Source organism: Ceratotherium simum, chromosome 17, assembly GCF_057802395.1.
Source record: "Ceratotherium simum simum isolate JZ-2026a chromosome 17, ASM5780239v1, whole genome shotgun sequence".
In the NCBI taxonomy this organism is placed as follows: Eukaryota; Metazoa; Chordata; class Mammalia; order Perissodactyla; family Rhinocerotidae; genus Ceratotherium; species Ceratotherium simum.
Genome location: NC_141916.1, coordinates 19,861,137 through 19,880,196, shown reverse-complemented (window position 1 = coordinate 19,880,196; position 19,060 = coordinate 19,861,137). Strand labels below are relative to the sequence as shown.

Here is a 19,060-nt window from a genome sequence, read left to right as displayed (position 1 = left end):
CAGGACTTTAAAGAGCCTAGAAGGAGGAAAGCGTCATCTGATTTTGAGAGGTAAGTGGGTAGTGTTCAAGGATTATAGGGTTGATAAAGGGATGTCTGGGTGGAGTAGTTTAAGGGTTTCCTAAGGGCAGAAGTACTGGTCTTTGAGGGTGATAGCTTATTTTAATAACAGGAGAGGGGCTCAAAAGGAAAACTGGCAGGGAAGGTAGAAGGGAGGTAACTGAATACAAATGATATACTCCACATTGGTACTTGAGGATCTCAAACTTATTATATGCCTAAATCCTGTCCCTGTCCCACAACATCAGGGTGGGAAGACCTCTGCCATCAAAGCTTAAGAAAGTAGTAAGAGTGAGGAAGGCCTGCCTGGCTCACCCAGACCTCACCCACCAAAGGAAGGGTAGTGCCATCTCCTTCTTTGCCTGGAACCAGACAGTAGTAGCAGGAAAGGAACAGGGTAGTGGTGGCAGTGGGATAGGAGGAGAGAGGCATGTCTTTTCCCTCAAGACATCTGTGGAATCTCGGGATGAGGCTTAACATCCTAACAATAGGGAACCACACACCTGAAGTAGAGTGATGGAAGGCCATCAGTTGTGAGGAAGATTAAGTTCATTACACTACCTGGACCTTTACCCTCCATGCTTACTCATTGCCAAAGTCCCGAACTAGATGGGTGAAGGGACTCCAATCTACGGATGAGGAGACCCTGTTCCAAGTAGAAGCACCTGATGCACAGGGCTGGGAAACTCAGAGTGGAGGCAGTGTGGGGCACTCCAAGCTCAGGGTCCTCCAGCCATTGAAGTCCCTAACATCTACCAACAGGTAATAAATATGGCTAAGTTCAGGGTTAAACCTTTTAGAACTAGAGGAGCAAAGTCACAAAGCCCTCACATTCTGGTGCCCAATTCATTTCGGCTCCCCTCTAGGGTATGATGGGAAGTAGTAAGCAGTGTGGAGATGAGCTTAAGTTCCTCGATAACCTCACTCTCCCCGAGTCAAGTGCACCCTTTACCTCTCTGCTGAGAGAAGGAGCAGGCTGGAGAGAGGGATCAGAGACAGAACTACCCTCACCATTAAACCCCTGTCCCATGGCTGCTGCACATCAAGGATGAAGGTCTGCTCCAAAGCTGCATAAAACAAGTTTAATTTCCAACCAGGGTCACAGTCATCGCGTATCCCACATATTGAGCAAGGAGAGAGAAGGTGAGTTATTAAACATATACAGTCTACATTCCAGAAGAGGAAAAAAGAAGAGAAAAACCAGTTCAGAACTGCAGTTACCACTATAACACCACAAACTTTGTGGGGGAAGAGGAGGAATCCCCAGGGAGAAGAAAGGTTGGAACAAAGGAAAGCATAAAATTAAACCTACCAGAGGAGAGTGGAGGAGGGAGTAGGCAGAAATGGAATGAAACACCCAATTCCAAAAGAGCTTTTAGGTGAATGGGAATGTAGAAAGGACCACCGCTGCCGAGGACCTAGCAGCCAGGGTTACTACCAAGATCACTTACTGCCCCCTGCTGGACAGATCCGCGAGCAGCACCAAAGCCACCTCCAAGGCTGCTTCCTAGCACTCTCAGCCCCACTGGTCACTGGGGCCCCCAAGATGAGGTTGGGGTGGGCCTAAAATAAGGAAAATCTATTTGGGACTGGCATCTAACTAGTGAGGGTCAGAGAGGGAGTGAGGCTGGAGAAGAGGCAAAGTCCTCCTCAACCACAAAGATATAGAGTGGGGAATCCTAAATAGGAAAGAAACAAGGAAAGAAAGGAGACAAACAGGCAACAGCAGTGAATGAGTTGAGAAGGCAAAAGAAAGAGTTCAGGGAGGGAGAGGCAACAGGAGCAGGAGCAAAAAAATCTGAGGAAATAGAGGCAAAGAAAAGGGTGGAGGGAAGTGTCTGTGGGGTCAGAGGAGTCAATATATGTTAAAATGCAATAGAAGCTCCACCTCCCTCCCCCTGCCACCAAACACAGACACACACACACACACACACACACACACACACACACACACACACACACACACACAGGTCTAGAGAGCAAGAGACCTGCACACACCCACTGCATCTTGGTAACAAATCATTAAGGAACTGGCACTGAGGGAGACACCCCTGGAACCTCTCTTTCACAGTTCAGTCTGGGGTAGGTGGGAGGTACTGATCTGCCTGTTGTAGACAAAGGTGGCAGGAAGCCTGGCCCCATGGGATGGGGCTTGGGACAGCCCTTCTGGGAAGGGGTCCCTCAGCTATGCTATGGGGGGCCCTGGGCCCTGACCTTAGCAGAAAGGTTATGGGCGGCCGTCTTGGAGCTCAGGGCACAGCCAGCATACACAGGAGCCCATAGAAAAGCCACAGCTTCACAGAAACCGCAGAAGTCAGGACCCAGGCCAAGACCTCAGGGACAAGTGCCCCCTGTAGACAGAGAGACGCAGTAGCAGCAGCCTCTGAACAACTACATAACAGAGGGAGGATCCTGAAGACCACTGCATCCCACCAGCACCAACAACCACTACAGAATTTTCTTTCCTCCCCTCCAACCCCAGAGCCATTTAGGGGAAGTAGGTGAAGAGGGCAAGGGAAAACTGTTGGGATGGAGTGGGGAGGGACAGCAGGATGGTCTGAGGGTCTGGAAACAGAATAGAAAAGTTTCATTCTTCACATCCTGGACTAGAAAAAGAGAGAACTGGAGAATAGGGGGATTGATGCTGAGGTCTGCTATGTCACCGCCACTCCCTTGCTCCCCATTAAACCACCCAGCCAGCCCTAGTCAGGCTAGCAGGACTTCTGGGTGAGGAAACTTCTGACAAAAGACAGATGAACCACCCAGCCCCCAAGATCAGAAGATCAGAGGGAGGGGGCATGGGAATGCAGGAATAGGACTGATCTGTGCCTCACCTTCTCCTAATAACAAAAGAGGATGAAGATGGAAAACCTGAGGTCCTGCCCACAGTGCCCTGGGTCCCAAACACACCCCATGGTCTTGCTATCCCCACCTCCCCCTCAAGCTCCTGAGGAACAGATCTAAGGATGAGGGGGAGGATCAGTTGAACACTCTGGGCTGATAAGAGTGAGTGGGTTCCTCTCTCCTCCCCACTAACAAGGCAGGGCAGAATGGCATCTCCTTGGGAACAGTCCTCTAGAAATAAATGCCACCCCCTTGCCCTAAGTAGGGTGGAAAGAGGGGTACAGGGAAGATGGTGGTGGAAAATCCATCACTTGTCCTATCCAGGAAAACCTACCTGCAGAGAGGAGAGGAACCACTGCAAGACTGGGGCAGCCTTCCCTCCATCTTCTTCCCTTTATCTCACCAACAAGGGAGGGACAGATGACGGGCTAGAGTGGACAGTGTCCCAGCTGCAAGCCCTGAGCTGCACTCCACCCCTTCCACCCTTTTCCCTGGCCCCCACATATATATCTCTCTATACATGTATATACACGCGCACACATGCACGCACACACAGAGAGGCCCGTGCAACTTCCATGTAGAACAGGGAGAGGGTGGCGAAGGAAAGGAAGATAGGGAGGAGAGGGGACTGTGGGGAGAGGGAAGGGGCTCAGATGCCAAGAGCACAGCAACCAGAGCCAAACGAAGCAAACGGACAGTATACCCCACCCCCACCTCCCGAACCCCAGAGGATGAGGGGGGGCTACCCCATGAAACCATAACAACTTTGTTTTGTTTTAAATCTGGTAAATTGGAATGATTCATCATCAAGACAGCAATTGGGGACTGGTCATGGACAGGGGAGAGGAAGGGAGGCAGGGGAGGCAAGGCTCTTGTTGGGCATGCGGACATGATACCCAGGCCCTTGCCACAATGGCAACGGGAAGGAAGGGGTAGGGCTGGGGCAGGGAGACAGCAGATGTGTCAGGGGTGGGTGGGGTCGGACAGGGCTGCCTGGCTCTCACTTCTTGTTTTTGAGCTGATTGGCCAGCCAGTCCAGGCCTTCGTACAGCCCGTCCCCGCTGGTGGCACAGGTGGCTTGAATGTACCAGTTGCGGTGACGCAGGGAATGCAGGCCCAACTTGTCTGTGATCTCAGCAGCGTTCATAGCATTAGGCAAATCCTGGAGCACAAGGGAGACACACAAAAAGGAGCCTCAGGATCTTTCAAAGGCTTCTAGAGCATGCATCTACCAAAGACTTGTGTACCAGCACCCTCTCCTCCTCCTCTACTGCAGGAACCCAGAACAAGATCCTAAGGAACTGCTTTGGATTTAGTCATCCTAGAACTCCATATCCAAGGCACTAAAGGTCATTCCACTGGGGAGTTGGAAACCAAACATGGGGTTGGTAGGGAAGTAGAAAGGTGATTCAGAATGGGCAAAGAATCAGGTTTGTCTGACCGTAGGAGTGAGGGCACTTCCACTAAAGTAGACAATAGAGAAGATGAAAGAGGGATTTGAGGTGATGTATCTACCACACCAATCTCTGAGGATGGAAACGTTGCTAATTAAAGCTAGGGTAGGGGACAAGAAGGGGAGTATAAAGAAGCCAACTAATCATATTTCCCATACTTCCAAAATTGAGAGCATAGTCACGGGGCTTCCCATACAATGAGCACCAAGGCCCCATGATTTCCACAGCCAGGTTGCCCTCTCTTAAATCCAGGGGTGAGGAGGAGTCTCACCTGTTTGTTTGCAAAGACAAGGAGCACAGCATCCCGGAGCTCATCCTCTGCCAGCATCCTCATCAGCTCCTCCCGGGCCTCATTTACTCGCTCCCGATCATTGCTGTCGACCACAAATATCAACCCTAGGGAGGCAGAGCATGGGCTACACAGAGACGACAGATGAACTCCCCTTCCCCAGCACCAAAAGACAACATCCTTCTCATCCCCTCCAAATATTTTCTCCCTTCCCTCCTTTTCTCCCACCCCTAGGAGCTGCAGCAGGGCAAGGGTTGGCTGCCCATAACCAAGAATGACAGCCAGACTCTCTGCTCACACCCAACCAACCCATGCCAGTCCCCAGGCAATTCATAGGCCATACCTTGGGTGTTCTGAAAGTAGTGTCTCCAGAGAGGCCGAATCTTGTCTTGGCCACCCACATCCCAAACTGTGAAGCTGATGTTCTTATACTCCACTGTCTCCACATTGAACCCTTTGGAAGAAACAGACAATGGCCACTTGGCCTCAAACCCCAGGCCTGCAAACAGTGCCCCAGTGGGTTCGTTTCTGTTTCCCTCAGCCGTGGCCAGGATTCTATCAAGGGAGAGAAAGCTAAGTCTTCCTCAGACCTGGTGTTCCTTGACTTAGTAGCCTAGAGGCCAAAAAGAAAACCTAAGAGAAGTGGAAGAGGACAAAGAGGACGTCGGGATCGCACAATCGCCTGGGTAACGTGAGCCAACCTTCCTCATTCTCTCTGTCTTTGACTCTCCCTCCTGCAAAGAAATGCCTCAGCCCCACTCCTGTACCTTGGCCACTTGAGTCTGCCTCAACTAAGAGTGGGACCTGTGAGGCAGAGTGAAGAAAAAGAAGTGAACAATAGAACTGGAGCCCCAAATGCAGAATCAGCCGACAATGATGATGTGGAGCCCCATCTACATGGCACATGTTCTCCCTCCCACAGGCAGGTCTTAACCAGGATCAGGGCCACCAAGGATCTAAACTGAAGCAATTCCAGGCCTCTGGCAGGAACATCAAAGCTCTTCACCTGCTTTCCAAACAACACAAAGAACAAACCAGCTCAGTGCCTGAGGGCAACTGTTGAGTGCCAGGCTGCGGAAGTTCCCGCATCATTGAGGGCCAGGGTAGGTGGGCAAACGGCAGCCCTAGCACCTGCTAGTAAGCTAAATAACCATCATACCCTGAACCCCACAAATTGCATGGACTTGCCTGGTGGCCAAGTGGGGGATCTAGGAATAGGCCCCCTGCCTGGCTCAGCTGCTGGCATGAAAGCCTACATCCAAGCTGTGCCCTTACCAATAGTGGGGATGGTCGTGACGATCTCCCCCAGTTTCAGCTTATACAGGATGGTGGTCTTTCCTGCTGCATCCAGGCCCACCATCAGGATCCGCATCTCCTTCTTCCCAATCAGGCTCTTGAGAAGGTTTCCAAAGATATTACCCATGATCACGGCAGCCGCTTTCTGAGGACAGTAGAGCCGAAGTGGGGGCAGTGGCAATCTGGTTTTGGCCTGGTCCCTGATATGGAGGACTTGATCCTAGGCAAAGAAATGTAAACTCATTACCACCATCCACTTGTCAGGATTTCATGTAAATAGGGTTCGCCAAAGTCATGCCTGGAATTCATTCATGACAAACTGAGAGCCTGGGGGAACTATGAAGAACAAGGCCCACTCAGACACATTCTGAGCCTTTGGGAGCAGAGACAAAGCAGTGAACACTGAGGACCCCTGGTCTGCCAGTAATCTACTCATGTGACTTTGGACAAGTTATTTCACCTGTCCCTATCTCCACCTGTAACTGGAGGGGGGTTGAACTAGATGATATCTCAAGTCCCTTCGGTTCTGACATTCTACACTATACCCTGAGGCATTGCAAGATCATTAATGCCCTTCCCTCCCCCAACCTTACCCTGAGACTTCTGGAAAGGGTGGGAGAGGAGGGAGTGGAATGAGGAGTGGCTCTTTGTGACTCCTGACAAAGTTCAGGCTTGCCAGGTTCCCAAGGTTTATGCTCTCTGCTCTAATGAAGAGACTCAGCTTCTTCCCTTCCTATATTTCTGCAACTTCACCTTCCTTCTATACACCAAAATTAATGAGGAAAACATAAGAAAGCAGCACTCCTAAAAGAGGTTGATTGTTTCCACTTTGTAAAATGCTGGCTGGGAAAGTTATGTCCTGTTCATACAACAGTGCACTGAGCATTGGGAGGTGGGGTGAGGAGAGACTACACCTCATTCCTCAGTCAGGTAAATCCCAGGCTTGCTGTGACCCATCCAAGGACACCTGCTCCACATGGTCACCTGCAATGAGACAGTCACCTCATCCTCTGCTTCTTCCCTAACACCCTTCAGTCTATTCTCCACATAGCAGCCATACTGATTTTAAAATCAAAATCAGGTCATGTTGTTCCTCTGTTCAAAACCCTCTCTTGGCTTCATAGCTCCCTTTCAGAAAAGCTCAGAGCCATACCATGGCCTAGGAGGTCCCGCACCATCTGCGTTCTCCCTGTGTCTCCCATCAGATTTCCTACTACTCTCCCCTTTGCTTACTCCACTTCAATTCCCCAACACTTTCCTGCCTCAAAGCTTTTGTGCTTGCTATTCCTTCTGCCTGGAATGCTCTGCTCCCAGATAACCTTCATGGATTACTCCCTCACTTCCTTCAGGTGTCTGTTCAAATGTCACCTTATCAAAGAGGCCTTCCATAACCACTGATAACACACACACACCACTCTCTACCCCATTAACCCCACTTTACTTTTCTTCATAGCATTTATCACCATCTGACACATCACATATTTGTTTCTTGCTGTATTGTTTTTCTTCTACTACTATAATGTCAGCTCCTTATCTATCTTGTTCACTGCTGTGTTCCCAGTACCTTGAATAGTGCCTAGCACATAGTAGTCAAATAACTGAACTAACTCCCAGGGTCTCTACTGACCTCACTATAGCTCACTCACACTGGAAGCTTATGCCTGGTACATACTAGGCGCTTAACAAATAACTGCTGAAAAAATGAAGGGAGCAGTGAGAACCACTGGGAAGGTACAAAATGCCTATCTGCCCACCTCACCCATTGCCCCCAACAGACAGAACCATAGAGTCATTCATTCCCTCTGTTCTTCCCTCCCTTCTCTATGGCACAGGACAGTCACAGAAATGTGTCTTTGAAACAATAATGAAATGGGGGTTCAGAATTGTCCATGCCAGCCAGTTCTCTGTGCCTGCGGGAGACGTGTGTCAGTGGCCAGCTTATTCAGCAATCACCATATGCCAGCTGCTGGCATTCTCTATAGAGTCTGGGAACCAGAGACACACACACACACCCCAAACCCAGCAGGCGAAGAAACAGGTCAAGACAGAGTGCACCCAAACCCAAGAATGTGAAAGGTGGATGGGGAGGAATCCTATTTACAAGCTAAAGCATGGGGGTTTGGTGGGAGTTTAGTGATTTTTTTCAAAAACTATTTCAGATTTGTTTTTTTCCTACTCTCCTCAGTTTGCAGCAAATTCCAGACTAGTACAAAGGAGCCACATCAACAGCCCCTGGAGACCAAAGTACTAGTTTGTCCAAAAAACAGAAACAATGAGTGCTTACGGAGTGTTTCATCTTCAAAGGCTTCCCCAGACATCCACTAATGAGCCAGGCGTGGTGCTCCTAGTAGGTTCCTCAGATGAGCCCTGCCCTTGACCCAGAGGGCTCATACCACAGGGAGAGGACCTGGCACAACCTTAGGGCTCAACTTCAGCCAAGTTGCCCATCAGCCATCCTCCCTGCCCATCCCGCCTCAACCCACTCAGGCAGACAGATTCCCGAGGATCCCTGAGGCAGGAGGGGACACCTGCCCAGCTAATAAGATCAGATCCCTTCAACCTTGGCAATCTGTGGCAGTCAGACTTCTGGTTCTGCCACTGTCATCTCCAGTAATTCAAACCTTTCCCAAGTCTTCCTAGTCTTTATCTTGTCTCCTGATCAGGTGTCCTTTCCTTCAGTTCCAGGTGATACTTTGCTTTAAAAGTTAGGTAATGGGTTTTGATCCAGATTCTGAATTGAATTTATACAATACATTTATCTTGCTATCCTTCATGACTGGAACTATTGCTAATTAAATGATTAACAACCCTGAGTACAGCAGTGGCTCAACATATCCCTTGCCCCAGAACATGCACACACTGGCCTTTGGTTTGCTTCTTTGCTAAGCTATTATGCTAAAAGTCTTGGTTCAAAAGCTGATTCCAGTATTATGCTTATTCTATTTCCTCACATGCTGCATCTAGGCCCCTGAATTATCTGAACCACTCATGTGGCACTTACTACCTTGTGGAGGCTTTTTCTTCATTTATAAGTCTGTACATTTACTGTCTCCCCATTTAACTGTGTATTCTCTATGGGCAAGGACTACGCCTTTTATTTATTTTGGTTCTGTCCTCACTCCCAGTGCCAAGCTCACTGTAGGAGTTCAATCAAGAACACTGGCTGATTTAAGCCTCATCTGAGGATGTCCTTAAATCATTTCTTCTGTCCCAGCAGTACTTGGTATCTCTGTGTAACGCACAGATGTTTGCTTAGATAGCCTGTCAATTCTTGGCCATTTCCCACACATATCTAACCCAAGACTGGTCTGGGAACACCATGAAAGGACTAGAAGACTAAAATTGGTAGCATTTTCTCTCACCATTTAATACACAATGTTGCTGATGGTGAGTGATGAAATATCCAAGTGGTTACTGTGTGTCCCCTGGGGCAGCCCAGGGCCTTGAAATTAATAGACACTATGACTCCTTTTTAATATAATTAGGAGCTGGACTCAGATGAGCATTCCAAAGGGGGTGTTGGCTTTCTGGTCTTGGCTTTCTCTGTTCCTGTCTATTACCAGATAGCATCCTACCCCTACCACCAGGATGGTGGCAACTTTTAGCTTTGTGCCATGAACACAAATCTTTGGCTATATAGCCAATTATCACTTTCACCATAATGCATTCCTAGAAAAAGCTCTGGGAAGCAGAATGGCAAACAAACAAACAAACCCTGGCTTGTTTCCCTACAAACTAGTTTCCATACATAGCCTATAGTTACTCTCTTTCATCACAGATGGCACTCCTGTGTCGATAGGGCAAAATGCCAGGGTTCCATGGGCTGGTAGAAACCAGGAATCAGCAGTTAAAACTGAAGGTGAGTGGCTCAAGACCAAAAAGGGAATACAGTAATCTCTCTATTAACAAAGAAGATATCACAACATTCTATTTTACAGTCACAAACTTTTTTATCAGTGGTAAAAATAACAATAGGAGCTCTAAGAATGTGTTCCAGTACAATCTGTGTGGGACACTGTAGGAGTTCAACCAAGCACATTGGCTGATTGAAGCTTCATCCTCACCGAGGACCACTTACTGCCCCCAATCCCACTCTCCCACCCCTCTACCCCCAGGAGAGGCTGACTGTTGCTGTAACTGACTGCTCAGCCATCTTGGGTTGTGTGTGTTGCAGGAACATGCCTGCCTCACTCTCCAGGTGATTCTGAGAGTCACAGCTCATTCTGTCACACACACTCCCCCCATCTGACTCCACTGGCTGACTCAGACATGTGCCCTGAGACACCTCTGAGGGGACTCCTGATCTGGCACCACTCCTCCTCTTCAGACTCAATGGGTCCAGGGAAAGGAAGACCAGAGTCTCCCAAACACTCTGCTGCCAAACAGGGTGCACTAAAAGCACCTTTGTTCCCACATAAATTTCAAATTGAGATATCACTAATAGAGATGCTATTTTTAGCACAGCCAATAAAGCAGACCAATGAAATTTACAGAAACAAAAGCAGGGTCTGCCTGTATTTAGTTTCCTTAGTGCAGCCGCCTTGTAACCTCTGTAAACTTTCCAAGTTTTTCTCTCAAGAGCACTGTAATCAGCATACAAGAACTCCTAGATTAGTATCTCAATGACTTCTATTGGACTCAAAGATTTCCCAAAGCCAAGAAATAGCTTCTGATGTAAGCTTCCATCTATTCATTAAACATTTATTGAGAATAATGAACTAGGAATACAGAGAGGAAGACAGTTTCTCCCTTCATGAAACTCAATGGGAGAGAAAGACTAGGAAACAGAGGATTACAAAACAGCATGACAATAAGAGTGGGGTAAGCACATAGTATTATGGGACAGAAACCTGGAGCAGTTAATCAAGACTAGGGGGTAAAGGACAATTCCCAGATGTGATTCTCAGGACACACCTGAGCTGACTCCTGAAGGAAGAATAGGAAGTAATTAGACAATAAAGAGGGAATAGGGGAGAAGGAACAGCGTGTGCAAAGGCATCAAGAGTTAGACACAGCACATTTTATTAGCCAAAGCCAGGTGCAACTGGAAGGAAGTTTATTTGGACGCACGCAGCATGGTAGGAAAAGGAAACGATGAGGCTGGAGAGATAAGCAGGGGCTGGATCACGAAGGGCCTTAAAGGCCATACTGAGTAACATGGTCAGATCTGTGCCTTAGAAAGAGCATTCTGGCAGCAGTTTAGGGAATATATTAAAAGGAGGAAAGACTGGAGGCAGAGGGACCACTTGGGAGGTACAGGAATACAAATGAGAAATCAAAAGTTCTTAACCAGAGGTGGCAGTAGAGAGGACAGATTTGAAACATCAAAATAGTAGAATCCACAGGATTTAATGACTGATTAAACGTAGGAAGGAAGCGTAGAAGAGTCAAAGATGATTCCCAGGTTTCTGGCCTGGGTGATTCGGCGGCACTTCTTTAGACAGGAAATACAAGAAGAACAGATCTGACAGTGAAGATATTTGTCTTTAGATTAAACACTGATTTTGACGTGCTAAGGTATGAAGCTCAGGAGAAAAGTCTGGGCTTGGTATTTGGGAATCACCCGCACAGATGGTACTGAAGCCTTAAGAGGAACCAAGATGATCCAGCATGGCAGCAGTTACTGGGTGCCTACCCAAACAGCCATTCTTCCCCTTCTTTCTTCTAACAGAACCCCTAATCTGTTCAGGCGTTTGTGGCGGGGTGGGCAGGATACCCTTCCCCAGCTCTAGGGTATGAAAACTGATCAGCCTAAGGGATGTGGGCATTCTATTTTCCTGGCCAGTGACTGAGTCACAAATGGTCATGTACTAATTCTAGCCAATAAGATGTGGGGAATGTCTGCTGGGAGCATCTGGGAAGGTTTTCCTCAATCTTTAAAAAAGACATATGGCAATCTTCTCTTGTCCAGCCTTTGGATATTGATGTAGAAAGATAAAATGCTGGAGTAATCTTGAGACCATGAAGGGACAGACATAAGAACTCTAGGATGTCAGAGCAGAAAAATGGAGAAAACTTGGGTCCTTAATAACACTGTCATACTGGTAGGTTAAAAAAAAACAAGAAGTGTTCTATCTCTAGATTTCATGTGTATGTGTGCGTGTGCGTGTGTGTGTGGTAAAATATATATAACATAAAATTTATCATTTTCACCATTTTTAAGTGTACAGTTCAGTGGCATTAACTACATTCATATTGTTGTGCAACCATCACCACCATCTGTCTCTGGAACTTTTTCATCTCCCCAAACTGAAACTCTTTACCTATTAAACAATAATCCCCATTCCCCTTCACCCCCAGTGCCTGGTAACCACCATTCTACTTTCTGTCTCTAGGAATCTGACTATTCTAGGTACCTCATATAAATAGAATCATACAACGTTTGTCCTTTGTCTGGCTTAATTTCATCTGGACTTACTGCTATTGCTTTAATAAATCCTCTTATTGTTTGAGCCACAGGTGTGTTTTCAATCTTTTGCAACTGATACATCCTAACAGACATATCTAGGGAGAGTGTACAGTGGGACAGGAGAAAAGGCCAAAGGCAAAAACATGGGGCACATCAACATTGAAAGCAGTGGGCAAAAAAGGCCAGGAAAGAGAGTAAGAAGCAACCAGAGGGGTAGAAAGGAAATCAAGAGAGTAAGACATTATAGACACCCTTGAGGAAAGAACATTAAAAAAAGGAAGGAGGGTCAAAGGCTGTAGAAAGGTCAAATTAAGATAAGGCCTGAAAGATACCCACTGAACTTAGCTACTAAGCAATCAATGATGGCCTTGTTATAAATTAACATATCTAACTAAAATTAGGCTCCACTTAACTCAATTAGCAGTGTTTAGGCCCAGGCCAGAATCGTTTTGCCAGTTTCCTTTCTAGTCTGAGAAGACAACTCCAGCACAGAATAATATGGAGGAGGCCACACTATCAAGCGAGGAAGGATCCTAAATCACCCTGACAGAGACCCAAACACCTGGGAAGGGTCTGGCTTTTCCATGGACAACCCTCAGCAAGTGAGTCAGAACAGAGCATCAGGTCTCTTTCAGAATACATAGGCCTAGCCAGATAAAACAGTGACCAGATGAAAACTAGACTCATTTGTTTCTTTGGAACATTCTGTGGCACTGCCCTCTAACCAAAGATTCAGCTTGCCCTATTCTTAGAATCTGACCAGCTTACAACTGTCTCTACTCCTGATATTCGATGGCTGCTCCAATACCCACATCTGCGATATCCAGAACACTATACTTTCCTAATTACAAAATCACTGAAATTCCATGACTAGTCAGCCTAAAGCCCTAATAAACCTTTGCCCTAATCTAGTCCCACTGCACAGGTCAAGACAGACCTGCCAATGAACAGATGAAACAGGAAGCCATGATTTGGACAAAGCCAACTATCACAGAGTAGCTACAGATACAAAAGACAGTGAACTGCCTACCTTACGGAATAAGAGCCATCTGTGATCTCTTAGCACCTCAAACACACTTCTACCCTAGGACTTAACCACAGTATGATTTACATTTGTCTGTTTCACCTTGCAGAACTGGAACTTCCCAAATAGTGTGCCTTTAATGCATTACAGGTCAGCTGGAGATACCGATTCCATCACAACTGGATAGCTGGGCAGGGCTTAGGGTGGCTAGACTCCTCGGGCCAGGCACCTCATGTTGCAAGCAGCTACGTCTGTCTCACTGTTACCATTTTCTGTGTATGCCACGATGGGAAAAAGTGTGGGAAGTACTTCACTAGACTATGAGCCCCTTCCCAGCAAGGACCATGCCTTATTCATGTTTCATGTCCCCAACATCCAGCACGATGACTGATCTGCAGCTAGTGATTGACATGCTTGTTGTTAAGGAGCACAGTTTTACCGATGGTGGCAAAACATTTACAAGGTTGAGGAAGACGGTGTTCTGGAGGTAATCTCCCATCCTTTTCCTGTATTTAACAAACCTGACAAGTGGTATCCATGCGCTCAGAGCCCTAGGGTTCCTTGGATGGGATTCAGAAGCTGCCTGGGGTAAGGGGAGAACCACATGAGAGGGTCTAATTATGCTCCCCCACTCTCTACCACCACCAGTGAAGCTCCATTTTTATCCATTTTTCTTATTAGACTTCAACTAGGATTTTATGTAAGGTAAGGTTCGATTGCTTTAAAAAGGGTGGGAGGCAAAAAACACTGCAACAGAGAGCAAATGGTGTCCTGCATCCCAAATCATGTTGAAGTGTAAACATTCATGCTTGACACTCTTATATATAAGCTCATAATGGAAGGTTATGCCAGGCTCTCACCAGTAATGGGAGAGCTAAAAGGTACCATGAGCTCTTCCACACCCAGTTATCTCACCTTTTTTCAGGAATATGGTCATAAGGGTGGATCCCTGAAATCTCAAGTCATTTCCTTTCTGGTCCATACGGTGCAGCAGATCCTCTGCAGAAGTTCACGACAAAGCTCTAACACGTTCACAGAATCCCTACCTCAGTTTTTTCCCAGACTACAATACAAAGCCTTTGTGGAACTCTTTCCACAGAAAGCTCCCCATGTTTTTTCATTATCAAAAAACTTTATTAGCACTCTACCTATATTTGCAACAGACCTTAGAAAAGGTATAGTGGACAGAATTCACAGATATCACAACTCTGGACCTTAATACAGTACATTCTGAAACACACTCAGAGGCAGACATTATTTATTTTTATTTTTATTTTTTTTGTGAGGAAGATCAGCCCTGAGCTAACACTCCCAATCCTCCTCTTTTTTTTGCTGAAGAAGACTCGCCCTGGGCTAACATCCGTGCCCATCTTCCTCTACTTTATATGGCACACCGCCACAGCATGGCTTGACAAGCAGTGCGTCGGCGCGCGACCAGGATCCGAACCCCGGGCCGACACAGCGGAGCGCGCGCACTTAACCACTATGCCACTGGGCCAGCCCCACAAGGCAGACATTTAAAGGAGATATAACTAAACAAAAAGAGTGACCCAGCAAATGGAGGATGCTGAAATACCGATTGAGACCTAAAATAACAGGACCCAGGAATCTAAATCCCCAACCTAGGTCAATCAGAGTGCTCCTTTATAGAAGAGTCAACCATTACCTCAGAGTCATGCTGACTTTTTTTAACATGAACACTATTCTTGAGCCCCCACATCCTCACCCTACATCCAAGTCAATGGTTCAGGGCCCCTGCCTTGCTCCAGCTTCACCTCCCACTCAGGCAGCAGGAGCTGCCTCTGTGAGGCTGATGCTGAAAAAAGATTTCACTGCTCATAAGCCTACGACCAGCACAGAAAGTCATGGTAACAATCATCCGTATACACAGGCACCTCAGGAGGCAAGCTGTTCTTTTGTAAACCTCCTCTCCTCTAAGGCAGCCCTGAGTGCTCATATTATTATTACTATTATGATAATGATTATTAATAGCAGCTAACATTTATTTGGGGCTTACTATGTGCTTTGTACAATACTAAGTGCTTTACATGTCTTATCTCATTTAATTCTCATGCCAACACTATGAAGTAGGTACCATTATTATCATACTCTTTACAGATGAGGAAAATGAAGCTAAGAGAGGACAAGTAATTTCACCAAAATCATACAACTAGTAATTAGCAGAGGCCGGATTTGAACCCAATTTTGTCTGACTCCAAGGTCCACATTCTTAATTACTATACCATTTTGCCTCTAAATTCACCTGCAACAAAAATGGTGAGGAGAGCCAAACACAGTGACATGCTTTGAGTCTCGGGCCTCTTGGCATCCATTTCTGAGGGTATATGAGGAAGCAGATTCCACAATTTCCCTCAGTTATTTACTCAGCTTTAACAAACTTGGTTTTAAAGAAGTTCCTCCTTCTAACCAACAAGTCCCACCCACTGTCCTCTGCGTCCATTTCCTCTTATTAGGACTCCAGTGGAAAAGAGAGTAGCAGAAATGAACACACACAAAATGACTCTTTGTGCACTTAAGACTCCACTTCTACTCTTTCCAGCCTGCTCTCTGCCTTCCTTTATACTTGCATTCAGTTTAATAAGAGCAGCTACCATTCACTGGCACCAATTCTGTGCCAGGCACCACATACATACACTGGCTCCTTCCTCCACAATCTCCAGCATCCCAATTTGCAGACAACACTTTGAAGGACTTACGTCTAATGGAGAGACCTCTTTGCCCACAATGGGGAAGCAAGAGACCTGGGATTTCAGATAAATAATGACTCTGTTCTAGTAACTCTTTCCGAGTCTTAGTTTCCATCATCCATGCCTTGTTTTATGCCTCTCAGGAAGGTGGAGAGATCGACTTTTTTTTTTTTTTTAATTTTTATTTATTTATTTATTTTTTCCCCCCAAAGCCCCAGTAGATAGTTGTATGTCATAGCTGCACATCCTTCTAGTTGCTGCATGTGGGACGCAGCCTCAGCATGGCCGGAGAAGCAGTGCGTCGGTGCGCGCCCGGGATCCGGGCCCGGGCCGCCAGCAGCAAAGCGCGCGCACTTACCCGCTAAGCCACAGAGCCGGCCCTTGACTTCTTAATTACAAAGGCTAAGGGCCTTTGTACCCTCACTCAGCTATCTCCAGGCACTGTCTCTGATAGCTGAGCCATCTCTTTCTCTTTCCTTAAACTGTAGTCAGAAAGCTTGTTGAGTTCTACCCATTCACATCCTGTATTCATTACAAGTGCCTATTGTGTGCATAGGCATTGTGGGAGACATGAGATCCAATTCCTGCACTCAAAAAGCTTCACCTCTTTGGAAAAGCAAAACATATACATAAAAATTTTGACTATGCAAGGTAATTCTATGCTGGGAGGCAGGCAGCATGTGAATACAGTCATGTGCCACATAACGACATTTTGGTCAATGACGGACCACATATATGACAATGGTCCCATAAGATTAGCACCATATAGCCTAGCTGTGTAGTAGGCTATATCATCTAGGTTTGTGTAAGTACACTCCATGATGTTTACACAATGACAAAACTGCCTAAACAAGCATTTCTCAGAACAGTAAGCAACGCATGACTGTACGTGATACATGGGGGCCCTTCCCAGCTGAATCCAAGGTCAGTGATTCATTCTATGAAAAGGTGAACTCAACTCAATGGATCAACTTCTTTCGTAGAATAAGCTTTTAGAGACATGTTATTTAAACTCAGGTCCAATGTGCAATGGCCAATTCACTGTCCCACTCCAGTCATAGCAAGTGGTGACACTTACCCCAACAAAACTCAAGACAAAATGGCAGCAAAGACTGTCACCACCTGATTAGGGACAGGGAAGGAAATACGCTGAGACTAGATTCTCTCCTGTTGTACTGACCCAAGCAATCAGACTCCTGCAGCAGATCTCCTACCAATAAAACTTTCATGCCAGAGACCAGGGGTGACCCAATCCCACAGCAGCAGAGGCAGGCTTTAAGTTACACTTCTCCCTCACCCAGATGACCTCACTATTTCTTCTCGCTCCTCACCACATACCACACTCCTCCTGGCCTGGCCAAAGGGAGGCCGGCAGTAATACAACCCAGAAAGAAGGGAACTCCCCAAAAAGAAGAGCTACCACTTTGCTAATCAAGTGACTCGTTTCAACAGGGAACTCCACCTCCCCCTCCTTCCCTCAAACATTGGTATAAGCAACGGCTCCATTTTCTGTTCCGGGAATCCTGCTACCTCTTAAAGAAAGCAAGCGGATTGGAAGACTAACTCAGAGCCAGCGGCAAGATGCTCCCTCCTTCTGTGAGACCGCCCCCGCCTAGCCGGGGGGAGGAAGGCACCACCTCTCTTTCCCAAGCAAGATCAGATCCCCCTCCCCCTTCTCCTGCCTCCTCTCCTCCCGCTCCCCACCTGCTGCCCTCTTTCCAATGTGCGGCTTCCAAGCCCCGAAAGCACAACCTCCACCAGAATAGTGCCCCTGGGGTACCCCACTAGCTGGCCTTGCCCGCTAATCCCTAAACCCCCTACGCACCCCTGCCCCATGATGGGGGAGGGGGTGTCACCACAGCAAGGCTTCTCTCTGGTCTCCTATTACTAAGGTGGAGAGGGAGAGAGGGTAGGAAAAAGCGGCATTCCCTAGCCCTTTAACTGGAAAAGAATACAAAACAGCCATCGCCGCCGCCGCATCACCTCGCCCCGGACTGCTTTCTTTCCCTTCAACCCGGACCCCTCAAAAGCCCACCTCCTGCAGGCGAGGGGAGCCTAACTGCAGCCCAGGCCGCCCCCTTGTGCGAGGCAGAGGACAAATCCGTGCGCGCCCCCCACCCCCACCCCAGCTCCGCGTCCTTCAAATGCGGGGGCAGGCGTGAGGCTGGCCCCGCGCCCCCTCTCCGAGCTCTCGGCTGGGAAGGACCACACCGCCACATGCCAGGCAGTGCCGGGCGTGTGGTAGAGGGGGCTCTATCTCCTCAGCCCCCACCCCGAGCCTCTCCTCTACGGGGACCCGCCTTCCTTCCCCAGCCCCTCACCTGTTCCTGCTCCCAGCTCCGCCGCTGCGGCCGCCGCCTCCGCTCCCGCAGCTTCCGCTCGGCTCTCGCTCCGCTCCCTCCGGCTCTCCCAGGCGATTTCGGCGCGGCTGCTCCCCTGGCCCCGCTCCCCGACTCCCTCCTTCCTTCTCTCCACCTAGCACCGGAAGCCGCGACAGCGACAGGAGCTGTGCGGCTCACCCCAACCCCCAGACCGGGCTACTTCCCACCTCCCCGATCGCGCGAGAGCTGTGCGTCGGCGAGCGGCAGTTCTCGCGAGATCCATCACCATGGCAGCGGCTGCAGCAGAAGCAGCCCGGTGCTGGAGCTGAAGTCCGGGAGGGGGCCGATGTCGGGGCTGTAGGCTGCAGGCGGTGGAGGCGGGAGCCGGGGAATGGGCATGAGGCAGTGGGGACTGAGGTGACAATTCCAAGCTCTGGGGCCATGCCTGGAATTTAAGGACTGGGGCCGCGTGCTGGCCACACGGAGACTGGGGTTGGGCTGAGAGGCCCGGGGACTCCTTGAGCAAAGCCAGGAGCAGGGTATGAGTGAACAGTCCTTGCTGTGGTCCGCCTTACTCCCCCAGACCTCATCTGTGTTTCTTAACCGGGGCTAGCTGCATCCCTCTGAGCGCCCTCGCTACACCAGTGTTGCTGCTT

General features: G+C 48.2%; 1 protein-coding gene across 1 annotated transcript; it reads right to left on the bottom strand.

Annotated features, from left to right (window-relative positions):
* Positions 1 to 1,127: 1,127 nt before the first annotated feature.
* ARF3 (ARF GTPase 3) lies at positions 1,128 to 18,569 on the bottom strand. Its single transcript, XM_004428965.3, has 5 exons — positions 18,405 to 18,569; positions 5,922 to 6,162; positions 4,990 to 5,100; positions 4,629 to 4,753; positions 1,128 to 4,065 (listed from the first exon to the last, which is right to left on the bottom strand). Exons 2-5 carry the CDS (start codon positions 6,067 to 6,069, stop codon positions 3,904 to 3,906), a joined length of 546 nt encoding a protein of 181 aa, XP_004429022.1. The 5' UTR covers positions 6,070 to 6,162; positions 18,405 to 18,569; the 3' UTR covers positions 1,128 to 3,903.
* Between the last annotated feature and the right edge of the window lie 491 nt (positions 18,570 to 19,060).